Below are 12,429 nucleotides of genomic sequence, written 5' to 3' on the forward strand. Positions count from 1 at the left end.
TTGTAGACATTTTGTCCAGATTGTACATCACGCACATTCTCGCGAGAGTTTCGTGGAGGCCCGTGAATTTCTCTCCCGGAAACCCGTCCAGTCTTTCTCTTTTTCCTCTCATCGAAAATGGCGGAGGCAGCACAGGTTAGCACCCTGAATTTTCACGCTGTTTGCGCGAAAATCGACGAAGGGCTTGTTATTTTCGCAACGGTTGTCGATAGAATAGGAACAAATAAAAGGATAGTGGTACAAAAATTCCCCCAAATGTTCACAGATTTGTCATCAATATTATTTATTTTCACACACATGGCAAAGTGGGGAGGGGGGGGACCATACTTCAGTGTCAGAATATTCCAGTTTGTGATGTAGCAAGTTAGTTAGGAAGTTACAGATTTGCAAGGTGACTACTGTCATGAGTGTATACATGCGCACAATAGATTGTGCGTGTTCTGCTAGTTTTGAAACTGCTACTAGTACATGGGCTTTCAAGTTTCACCAAAATTTATTTATCTTATGATACAAAACCTAGACCTCCAACCCCGAATAATAAAAAGTGATATTAATATATATATTTGCAGGCTTAAGTCTTAATCTATACTTAATGTAGTCCATACAACTGTTAAATAGATAATTAGACGTCTGTTAATTTCAGCTGCATATAAGTAATTGCCAGATGTCATTTATAAACTATTATGAACTGAAGTATCTACATGTATTATAATGCATACTTTGTTTTTCTGTTCCCAGACCGAGAGGGCTTTCCAGAAGCAGCCCACCATCTTCTTGAACAAGAAGAGGGTTCTGGGCAGCAAGATTAAGAAGAAGGACATGCGCTATGTCAGAAACGTCGGCCTGGGCTTCAAAACTCCAAGAGAGGTGAGGCGAGGAGGTTTTGCAGTTTGTTCAAACTGTCTAAGAGAATGTTGCAACTTTTGTTGAAGGTTAGATTGGGGACAATGTCATGGGAAAACTTAAGATTCTGTGCTGGGAATCAGGATGTGTCAAACCATTACCAAACACCATTACCAAATCAGACGTGGGGTTGTCTGGCGTAACGGCAACGTGTTTGGCCTAAAACCTAAGAGGTTCCATGTTCAAATCCTGTCATGTCACCGATCTTGTGCCCTTGGGAAAGGCACTTTACACGGCTGTCCTCACTCCACTCAGGTAAAAATGAGTACCTAGTTTCGGTTGGGGTCCTTAGGGACGTCCCTTGAATAGGACGTTAAATGGAGATCCCATGTTTGAGGAGAGCCATACATAAAGCATGTTAAAGAACCCACCACACTTCTCGAAAAGAGTAGGGGTTCTTCCCGGTGTTAGTGGCTATATAGGTTTTGGAGATCAGAAGTCTCGCAGTCTTGTGTGAATTTTGTGCTTTTGTTATCTGCAATCTAACCAGAGTACGACTACTATCTCGTTCTTCAGGCTATCGATGGGACGTACATCGACAAGAAGTGTCCGTTCACTGGCAACGTGTCGATCCGTGGGCGGATCCTGACGGGCATTGTGGTGAAGCTGAAGATGCAGCGCACCCTGGTGATCCGCAGGGACTTCCTCCACTACGTGAAGAAGTACAACCGTTTCGAGAAGCGCCACAAGAACGTGTCTGTGCATCTTTCGCCCGCCTTCAGGTAGGCCATTGGATTTTCCCAGCGGTGGTTTGGTTCTTAATGTGCGGGACCCATATATATAGGGGTTGCACATTACAGAGCCTTTATTTGGGTCCTGCATATGTACAGGTTGGGGGTATTTTTCAGCAGCGAAACGTACCGAATGTGGAAGTAACTATGCCATTGCAGCACTGGAAAAGTCAAGGGGAAATGATCTGAGTAAGAAATCAAATTAATGAAGTAAATTGTGTATAAAACGCCAGCAGCACAAGGGTTAACTTTTGAAAATTAATGCCAGGCGGAGCATAATGATAGCCAGAGACCAGATCTTGTATATTTTGGAATTTGATTTTCCCCTCAGCTGTTTTCAGCTAAGAAATAGGAAATAGACTTTTGTATTCTTTCTTGAATGGGTCACAAAAGATAACTTCTGTAATATGAATTGTTAATGTTTTCAAGTAAACTGGAGTCATTAATTGTGTTTGACAGTGTGTTCAGATTATTTCTTTATACAGTAGATTTATGGGTGTCCTGCTGTTGAAATTTGCAGCCAATGTGATGTTTGCAGTTGTTCATGCTAGTTCCTGTTCTTTGTTTCTGTTCAGGGATGTGGCACTAGGTGATGTGGTGACTGTCGGAGAGTGTCGGCCTCTCAGCAAGACCGTGCGGTTCAACGTCCTCAAGGTCACCAAGCGACAGGGCGCCCACAAAAGTTTCTCCAAGTTCTAGATGAAAATTATGTCAGAAATATAAAAAAAGAACTTCACACGTCCGTTGCTTCTGTCTTCCTTGTTTGCCCGTGTCTGTGTTAAGATTTGGATGCAAGTACTCCGAGTGGAAGAGGTACTGACTTCAGGGTGCAATGTAGGTAGCGTGCGTAGTCCAGTGGTTAGCAATCTTGCCTCTGGAACTAGAAGCCCCGGGTTCGATCCCGACTTTCGCTCATCCGACATGCACGCTACCGTTAAAGATCGCAGTCCTTAGGACGGGACGTTAAGCTGTGGTTCATTGTGCTTGTCGGAAAGAGCTAGGGGAATTTCCCCGGTACAATGAACCTGTAAATACTGTACATAGCGTCTGTCTTTTCTGTCACGACCAGTGGAAGAGTAGGCCATCTGTTCATTGAGTTCATTTGAGCTTAACTGGTTCGAGATCCCTTTCCTTTCCCTAATTAGTATATGTGAAACTTACTTTGTATATCCATATACTTGACTCAATCACTCACTTAAAACAAAGTCACAGAGAGAACCAAGTGGATTTTTATTTTTTAACAAGCAAAAAGATGACATAAGCCTGCCTATAAGTACAAAATGTATGACATCTCAATATACACGTACATTTGTACTGTACTTACAATTACATATTCTGCTATCCGAGTAACAAAATAATTTTGTCATTTGTGTCCCAAATGTGTAACGTTGGGTAACCTAAATTCGTGGGGTTCTTAAAGTAGGGATTTTTCGAAAACGGGGTATTTAGGGATATGTGCTAGATGCAAAATCAGTTATAACGCCAGCAATGCAAAGCAGATAGACTAACGTATTCAGAACACTGGCTGAAAAGCTTCGATAACCATGCATTAGAAGTTGGCGACGTCAAAAACTCTCCGTCCCTTATTGACAGAGTCTGGGGGCTTCGTGGGAGAATCACCCAGCACGGTTGTTCGCTGGTTTATAAGACAAATGTCACATCTCCTGCCTGCTAAACACAATTATTTATAAGACAACTTATTACAATCTCTTTTGCTAACCTGCAACTATATTCTAAGTGTGATCAATCATCAAAACTCCTCTCTGTTGCTACAACCTACGGCACGTGTATTTTCCCGCCGCCATATTGTTAACCAGAATCCTGTTGTCAAGCAGACGACAAAGGTTTGTGAGGAACACTTTTTTGTCTAAATGCTGCGTGTGATAGTGGACTGAGGAAGATATTTTCCTCAAAGTTTGCTCCTAACACAACAAGGAACACATGGACATAGTGGTATTACCATTGCTACGGCATCCAGCTAACTTCCCATGAATAATGTAACGTTACACGTTGCCCGATGATGACGATGGGCCGACTTTGAGTGAAGTTCTACCGACTCAACACACGGGTTGTTCCCGAACTGGCCTGATGTGTGCGGTACGGCCGTTTTTTCGTGTATTTTTTTTTACTTGGACACGTCTATATCCATAGCACTCTCCTCAAGCCAAGGATAGAACGAATAGCTGCTGTATAAAATGTGATTAGCGGTAAGATATTCAAGACGAATCTTCTCTCCCGAATTAATGTGCCCCCCTGTCCGACAGCACCACAATTGTGCGTGCGGCGCACGGTAGTTTCAAGTTGAAATATTATGGTGTCAGCACGACTAGAGACAAAATCTACCATATATATGATTAGTGCAAAGATAGTACATGACACTGACAGAATAATAGAAAAAAAGGATGGTTTATTGTTCTGCTAGATTGATTTCAGTCAACCATTATCGGAAAAATCCCGAATTTAGGTTACCCAACGTTAACACATCATGGAATGTTAACAGACAATAGGGTATAGATTGATACAACATGTACAAAAAGTACATTGTACTGTAAAAGAAATGATTGGTGGTTTTATTTTCGCATTGGCCTCTCCACTGCAAATATGTGTTTCAAATGTACTACCACAGTATTACAAGACTGTGAACTTAAAACACTGCAAAAACCTACGCCAAAATATATTACTCAAGCAACTGGATAAGATTTTGAAACAGTCAGACGTTTCAGACAGTATCCACTGTCTTTCGTCAGTGACTAACGATAGGACTGAGAACACCAGGTTTTATACCAAAACTCTGAATAGATGTGTTAATGAGGTAAAGACAATTTAGGATGTCTTGAAGTAGTCTTCAAAAAGAAGATTAATTCAGGACAAAGTTTATGCCAATAGTTCAATTAGCTACTGTTGTTCTAGTACAGTAACTAAATGTTGCTTGTCCGGGGGTGGGGGGTGGTGGGCAGTGCATTATCCCAGGTGCCTGAAAGTTGAACGCGTAGACCCCCTTTCCTGTTGAGGGCGGGGTTGTACATCCTCTCATATATTGCTTCTCTAATTCCCCGTTCGAACCAGCGTTCTCCACGATCTAGGATGTCCGTGGATTCGAAATTGAATGAGTGTCCCTGGTTGTGTTTTAGATGGTGGTAAATGGCAGAGGAGTAGCGGTTAGCTATTTCGAATCCACGGACATCCTAGATCGTGAAGAACGCTGGTTCGAACGGGGAATTAGAGAAGCAATATATGAGAGGATGTACAACCCCGCCCTCAACAGGAAAGGGGGTCTACGCGTTCAACTTTCAGGCACCTGGGATAATGCACTGCCCACCACCCCCCACCCCCGGACAAGCAACATTTAGTTACTGTACTAGAACAACAGTAGCTAATTGAACTATTGGCATAAACTTTGTCCTGAATTAATCTTCTTTTTGAAGACTACTTCAAGACATCCTAAATTGTCTTTACCTCATTAACACATCTATTCAGAGTTTTGGTATAAAACCTGGTGTTCTCAGTCCTATCGTTAGTCACAGACGAAAGACAGTGGATACTGTCTGAAACGTCTGACTGTTTCAAAATCTTATCCAGTTGCTTGAGTAATATATTTTGGCGTATCTTATTACCTGGATGTCTAACCTTCATCAACACTGCAAAAACCTCTTCTGCAAAATTCTCTTCTTCAAAATTACTTGTACTAAAGCTACATAAACTTGTCTTCGAAAATCAGGAAGTTAGAGGTGATTTCACCTCCCCGCATTTCTTCTGTGCAAGATAAGCTATGTTTATTCTATGCAACATTAATCGTACTCTACCAAGCGACTACTAAAGTGGTACGCTTCGAGGTACATAAAAATCGATCTGCGCTGCAGTGCACATGCCGAGCTCTGAAAGGCTTCCAATGATTCTCACTGGATACCAAGTGCATTAAATGCAACCAAAGCAATATTAAGGACAAAAAAATGAGAAAAAAAAATGCTGAAATCTTTATTGCAGTGACTGTTGTGTAATAACTTCATACTTTCAGCATTTTAAAACTGCTAAAACATGCCATACGATCGATGATCCCCTTAGTTTCGTGAGCCTACAAAAACGCTGGCAACGATTTTCAGTGAGTTCCCACAGTACAGTAAAGTCATATTTTTGCCCGATAGACGTCACTATACATTGTGATAGTGTTGTTTGAACTAAATCATGTATAGAAATGACAAAATAAATTGACCTAATCTTGCTTGAATTGCCTTTAATACACTTATGTAATGACAGCTTCCACTGTACCTCCTTAGGTACATACAGGCAATTGCCTTAGTACAGTAACTTCACTTTTCCTTCTTGCGTTGAAGCCTCTTGAGGGCAGCTTTGCGAGCGCTGCTCAGGATTGATGCGCTAAGGCTGATGGCCAGGCGTTGAGGGAGCAGGTCCAACAGCCAACCCTGTGTTATAGACAAACAGGCGGTTAGGAGCTGTCAATACACCTTTCTCACACGGCGGACATGTTAGAATGAAAAAGAGGCCATTGTGGCAAACATCAGACCAATCCAGAATCTCACAAAAAGCATTTCAAGGTACATGGTAATTAAAGAATCGACCGAGGGGGAAGTGGCTGCATGTCTGTAAAATATCTGCATCTTTATGTTTTTATTTTGCATTTCTAAGTTTGACGGAGGAGGGCAGGGACTATGGGATCGGTCAACGTGGCTCTAAATTGCTGCATCTTTTCTGTGCATTACATTAGTTATAATAATGATAATTGGATATCATATATTAAAACTTAAGTGTGATTTGGGAGGAAAACTAAATCTGTTAATTCTTGTTAGTTGGCCTCATTGGCCTAGTTTTCATTCTATCATGTCTGCCGAGTGTATCCACGTAGCATGCTATCATTGAAGTAAAGTATGAGTATGAGTAAATTCACCAATGTAGAAGATTCTACTCACCTCCAGGGCATGTAGGTAGTACCCGAATGTGTGGTCGGCCAGTCCGACCGTGTTCAGGGCACTGCGTACGTAGGACGTCGCATTTGGAACCAGGGGGTTCGACTTCCGGATACCGCTCAGCTTGGTGGCCACAAAGTGGGGAGTCACACTCTGGGGAACGTAACAACATTTCATCAGGATATAGGAGATTCTTTAGACACAACCAGGTATTGTTTTCGCCTGCTAACGTTTCGATGTCTGTCAGACACCTTCTTCAGAGCTTCTGACTGGAGTACTGCTTCTCACCGCTATAAGTAGCCGATGTAGGTGGTGGTGAGAAGCAGTACTCCAGTCAGAAGCTCTGAACAAGGTGTCTGACAGACATCGAAACGTTAGCAGGTGAGAACAATACCTGGTTGTGTCTAAAGAATCTCTTATATCCTATATTCTACCAACCTGATGAAATTATTTTCGGAAACATTTCATCAGGTCGACGCAATGAGGAAAAAAGAAATTAGAAGAGAAAAATTAATAATGGCCAAATTGAATCTGGGGTTGCTAACAAATATTTGTGAAGTACAATGCTAAACTTACTTCCAACAATAAAGGTATTCACAGATCAAGTTTGCTACGACCACTGTCGCCTTCTTCAGGATCAATAATGACAAATCACTTCTGAAAGTAAACTTTCGAGAGTTACAGACACTTATTGACACGTGCCAGGAAGTATATAACGCCCACCGACTCGTGTCTGTAACTCTCGCGAGGTTACGTTCTTAAGTGATTGGTTGTCATTGATCCTGAAGAAGGGGACAGTGGTCATGGAAAAATTGATCCGGTTATTTCCCCATAGTGTTGGAAGAAAGTTTAGCATTGTACTGTGATTACTACCAACACAGATGAGCTTCCAAAGTGTTAGTAAAATTTACCTGTATGATGATGCCCTTGCTCCTGTATTCATGCGCTAGGCAGCGAGAGAAGTAGTCCACAAAGGCCTGGGGAGAAATGGGAAGTTCGTATTTACAACGGCCCAACACAAATATGGGTACTATAGGTTTTTTTTTCACTGTGACTTTCTGTTCACTGTTTTTACGTCGCCACTATACCGGTGAACTCATCATTGCCGTGAAAAACCTATTATTTATGATTCCTTCACACATTCATTCTGTAAATCATTTGCCACCACCATGAAGTTAAAGTTCAGTGAAAATGTCCATTCTCCTTACACCGTGAAATTTGCTACTGTGAAGATAAAGTGAATTACAGTATTTGATCAACAGTGGCTGTGCCATGGTAACAAAAGTGAGGACAATCTCTTTTATGACTTTAAATTTCTTACACAGATGAAGATACCGTACCTTGCTTGCTGAGTACAGGGACAGCAGAGGGGTGGGGCTAACTCCAGAGGCAGAGGAGATGTTCAGGATCACACCCTTCTTCCTAGAATACAAAACAGCATGGAACGTTCATAATGATGCACCTGTTCATGCCAGCCTTGCTGGAGGTCAGGAAAACATTACCGTAGGGCTGTAATAGCTAATCATTTGATGGTAAGTAAGGCCCTGTTGATTTGACTATATGAATGATCCGTGGGTGCATACATTTTCGTCTGTTGCCAAAAAAAAGAAAAAGTTTTCGGCCATACTGTATATCGTAAAAAGCAGCTGCAAATTTGATGTCCTTGGTGTCTTATGCACTTGGAAGTCTGTGTCCAGCTGGCATAATGGTTATGGAGTTCTGTGACTTTCTGTTGTTAACAGTAGAAAAAGGTAAAAACAATATTAATACCTCTCCACCATGCCAGACAGCACAATCCTTGTCATCTGTCAAGGATATAAGAAAATTGTGAAAAAAATGAACATCAAAATCTATAAACATGTAGGTGACCACCATTTTGAAACATAATTACTTTAGTTTTGCATTGGTATGAAGGTTGCTGTGAGCCCAAGTGAGTACAATACAAAATACAAAGACCAACACAAAACTCGCTCAGGACTTCATTAACGTAGCAGAAATGTTGGCGGGGATCTAATTTCGTGGTAGGGAGAAAAATGGAGTGTTTGTGGTAGTTTTGAGTTCGCGTTTGAAACAATAGTAGCGCTACAATCACACAATAGAATGTTTTTTGCTGTGGTTTAAACCATTCCAGCTTTTACAGTATTCACTCAGACACCAGGACACATACCTTGACAACTGACAAGGAGTTGACATTGAGCATCATTTCATCCACCTGCAAGAAAAAAAGTGCACGTAAATGAAAAAGTGAACAGGCCTACTAGTAGAGTCAATTCCACATTACCGCGCGGATGTTTGTTGCCTTTTGTTGTAACATTTTTGAAACCTTTCACGCAACCTAACTGATATGAGTAAATATTTAGAACAATTTGGAACCTTTCTTTGACTTTCAAAATATTTTCTACCGTATTCCAGCATGTTAGGAACATTTCAAACATGTTATAAGTTTCAATTCTAATTGTTTGAACAGTTTAGAACTATTGTGACTTAGACATTCATTTAATCAAAATAGTTCAAACATATGACAAATATCATATTAAAACCCTTTTGGTGCCTTAGAATTGACCCTATTGCAACAAGATATCAGTTCTAAATGATTTTAAAAATCAACCATTATAAAATAGATAAAAATCAACCATCCTACAGGTGTGTTAGACTTTAACTTTCCAAATTCAAAACAACGAGATCAGTTCTACCTGGTTTAAAAAATCAACCAGGTGTGTTAAGCTTTGACTTTCCAAATTCCAAAGAACAATGTGGGTTTAGGATCCCATTAGATTACAGGTAGTGTTAACAGTGGGGTTCAAGCGTCACTTACTGACCAGTCTAACTGGTGCAAACCTTTTAGCCTAGTGGTACGTGTGTTGGGTTTGTGGTTTGGCGGCCCAGGTTTGATTCCCGGGAGCCAGGAGACTGTACTACTCGCCTTGTGAGTTTCAGTGATTCCCACACCGGGAATTGAACCCGGGCCTTGGTGGTGAGAGCACCAAATCCTAACCACTAGACCACTGAAACGCACAAGTCGATTAGTACAGGCCCCCAGGAATTGAACCTGGGCCGCCAGCTTACAAACCTAATGCACTTACCACAAGGCTAAAAGGTCTGGACCAGTTAGATTGGTTAGTATAGTAAGTGGCGCTTGAACCACACTGTGACAGCTACTTGTGCATTTATTTTGCATGAATGGCCTGTAATGTCTGATAGCCATTGTACTGCCCATTACCTAGGAGAAATGGTGTCTGTACCTGGTATGTGTACTTACCTCAGGGCCAGTGTTTCCGTAGTAGTCAGGGAACTTGTAGGAAACCCCAACATTGTTCACTGATCAAGACAAAAATACTTCTGTTAGATGATAGCAAACAAACCTTCAAAATTCAAAACTACCAACTGTTCACCAATGTACAACAATACAGAGTTAAGTGTGTAGGTGGTGATAAAGAAATCAAATGCCAAGATGAATTCCTTCTGCAGTAGCATGGAGATCATAAGCTCAATGATGTTCTTATGGCTGCTTGCAACCCTTACTACTGAAGTTGTGTAGCTTGTCAACATGATCCAAGATAGTTTACATGTATAAGTGATTCAAAAGAATCTGGCAACAACTAAATGTCTTGTAGTGCAGGAGGGGGTTTACATACCCAGACAGCCAATGTCAAGTCCCTCCAACTCTTGACTGATGTTGTCATAGATGTCTGCAGATGAGAAGTCTGCAACCACTATCTTAGTCTGGACACCAGCTTTTCCTTCTGTACATGAGACATAGACACAAGGATAAAAATATAATGTATGATGAAGTCAATACCTACTTGCAAAGACCTGTCCTTGGTGCTGAATACACAATCTACACAAACATACAGGTCACTGGTGCACAACACAACCTGCACACAAATCTGTCATTGGTGCTGAACACACCATCTACACAAACATACAGGTCACTGGCGAATAACACAACATGCACACAAATCTGTCCTTGGTGCTGAACACACCATCTACACAAACATACAGGTCACTGGTGAACAACACAACCTGCACACAAACATGTCCTTGGTGCTGAATACACAATCTACACAAACATACGGGTCACTGGTGCACAACACAACCTGCACACAAATCTGTCCTTGGTGCTGAACACACCATCTACACAAACATACAGGTCACTGGCGAATAACACAACGTGCACACAAATCTGTCCTTGGTGCTGAACACACCATCTACACTAGCATACGGGTCACTGGTGCATCCTGCACACATACAAGTCCATGGTGCTGAACAAATCATCTACACTAGCATACAGGTCACTGGTGCACAACACAACCTGCACACAAACATGTGCTTGGTGCTGAACACACCATCTATACAAACATACAGGTCACTGGTGAACAACACAACCTGCACACATACATGTCCTTGGTGCTGAACACACCATCTACACTAGCATATGGGTCACTGGTGCACAACACAACCTGCACACAAACATGTCCATGGTGCTGAACACACAATCTACACAAACAATAAAAATCATGAGAATATGACTACTCTCTCACCTATCTCTGCTGCTACAGCCTTGAGTTTGTCTTCTGATCGGCTGATCAGAACAATGTTTAATCCACGAGCTGCCAGCTGAGAAAAAACAACATAAATAAAAAAATTGTATCTGTATCTAGATAGCCGGTATAACCGCCATTGGGCGTAACACACCAGCTTCGAAGGCACACGGCACGACAGTAGCTGGTTATATTACACTGAACGGCCTGTTACACCTAGTCTTTGCACATCTGACTGCAACCATTCTTTTAAGCTATTTAGTGAGGATACTCCTACAGTACTTGATGACAACGAGTCAGCAAAAACATTGTAACACTATATGCATCTATCTGTGCTATGCATGTACAACAAGTTTTTAACCTCCTTGGTATTCACCATTGTTGAGCCTTTTTTGACTTCCCAAAAGTTTGCAACTAAACAACTTTGGAATAGAATAATTGAATTAGATGTAAGTCTTAAACTTAAAACTATATGCCTGCATCTTCAACAGTGTATGCACATTATAAAAATCACTATAAATGATTAAATCAGTATTAGAGTCTGGACAATTTTGCTCCAAAACAAAGCATTTCATACCTCCTCTGCATAAGCCTTGCCAATACCATCAGTGGAGCCAGTCACAACTAGGAAGCAAGGGAGAGAATTCAGGTTTCAAGTTAATTCATGTTCCCTCAGAAAATTTCGACATTTAGAACCCTATTTTTCTGCATTCTTAGAGGAAAATAATTGTTGAGCATATTTTACAAAATTGAATATTTTTCAATGGCTCTCTCCCCTTTTGCACCAATCCTCCCACCCCCGCTAAATACCATGCAGTCCCTTAGGGGGCTGAAGCGTTAGGACTCAAGACTGAGGGGTATGCAGATTGGGCCATATTTTTTTAGGGCAATAAATTGTAAAACAAGGTACTGTTACACTGATACTCTAGTACATTTACTGCACAGCTGTATTCAAATATGCACATAAAAGCGTTTCTTACACGGTCAAACACATAACTTGCAGATATTTATAACCATGGAAACAACAAACTGATGGCGTGATTATAATAAATCTGACGCAATGCCCAGAGATTTAATAGAGTACAAAGATCAAAAAGCTTGCCCCCCTCCCCACCACACACGCAAACTCGCTCCGTACCTGCCCAGTTTCCGCAGTTTTTCAGGTTGACAGAGAGCCCAAGTGGTCCCGACAGCATGTACAGTCTGATCCCCTTCAGAAGAGACCACAGGAGTTTGAAGCCGAGGTAAGACAATGCGACGATACCGACAGTTTCCAACATGCTGTCACCAAGGAGTGGCGCCATTTTTCTTTCGTCGTGTCAAAGGTCATGA

General features: G+C 41.5%; 2 protein-coding genes across 2 annotated transcripts; one reads left to right on the forward strand and one right to left on the reverse strand.

The window, feature by feature from the left end:
* The first annotated feature begins 2 nt into the window (after positions 1-2).
* Positions 3-2,370, forward strand: LOC136429903 (small ribosomal subunit protein uS17-like). Its single transcript, XM_066420009.1, has 4 exons — positions 3-135; positions 739-867; positions 1,420-1,625; positions 2,210-2,370. Exons 1-4 carry the CDS (start codon positions 118-120, stop codon positions 2,331-2,333), a joined length of 477 nt encoding a protein of 158 aa, XP_066276106.1. The 5' UTR covers positions 3-117; the 3' UTR covers positions 2,334-2,370.
* A 3,104-nt stretch (positions 2,371-5,474) lies between these two features.
* LOC136429902 (very-long-chain 3-oxoacyl-CoA reductase-like) lies at positions 5,475-12,429 on the reverse strand. Its single transcript, XM_066420008.1, has 11 exons — positions 12,236-12,429; positions 11,675-11,721; positions 11,098-11,173; positions 10,192-10,299; positions 9,816-9,874; positions 8,724-8,768; positions 8,327-8,361; positions 7,897-7,978; positions 7,468-7,533; positions 6,560-6,709; positions 5,475-6,055 (listed from the first exon to the last, which is right to left on the reverse strand). Exons 1-11 carry the CDS (start codon positions 12,399-12,401, stop codon positions 5,942-5,944), a joined length of 948 nt encoding a protein of 315 aa, XP_066276105.1. The 5' UTR covers positions 12,402-12,429; the 3' UTR covers positions 5,475-5,941.

Source organism: Branchiostoma lanceolatum, chromosome 3 (genome assembly GCF_035083965.1).
Source record: "Branchiostoma lanceolatum isolate klBraLanc5 chromosome 3, klBraLanc5.hap2, whole genome shotgun sequence".
NCBI classification, from domain to species: Eukaryota; Metazoa; Chordata; class Leptocardii; order Amphioxiformes; family Branchiostomatidae; genus Branchiostoma; species Branchiostoma lanceolatum.

Coding starts and splice junctions, on each gene's coding strand:
- LOC136429903 (XM_066420009.1), top strand. Junction 868..1,419: donor GCTTCAAAACTCCAAGAGAG/GTGAGGCGAGGA, acceptor CTCGTTCTTCAG/GCTATCGATGGGACGTACAT. Junction 1,626..2,209: donor CATCTTTCGCCCGCCTTCAG/GTAGGCCATTGG, acceptor GTTTCTGTTCAG/GGATGTGGCACTAGGTGATG.
- LOC136429902 (XM_066420008.1), bottom strand. CDS start 12,401: ATGGCGCCACTCCTTGGTGACAGCATGTTGGAAACTGTCGGTATCGTC. Junction 10,300..11,097: donor GGCTGTAGCAGCAGAGATAG/GTGAGAGAGTAG, acceptor TCTCATGTACAG/AAGGAAAAGCTGGTGTCCAG. Junction 6,710..7,467: donor GCAAGGGCATCATCATACAG/GTAAATTTTACT, acceptor TACGTTCCCCAG/AGTGTGACTCCCCACTTTGT.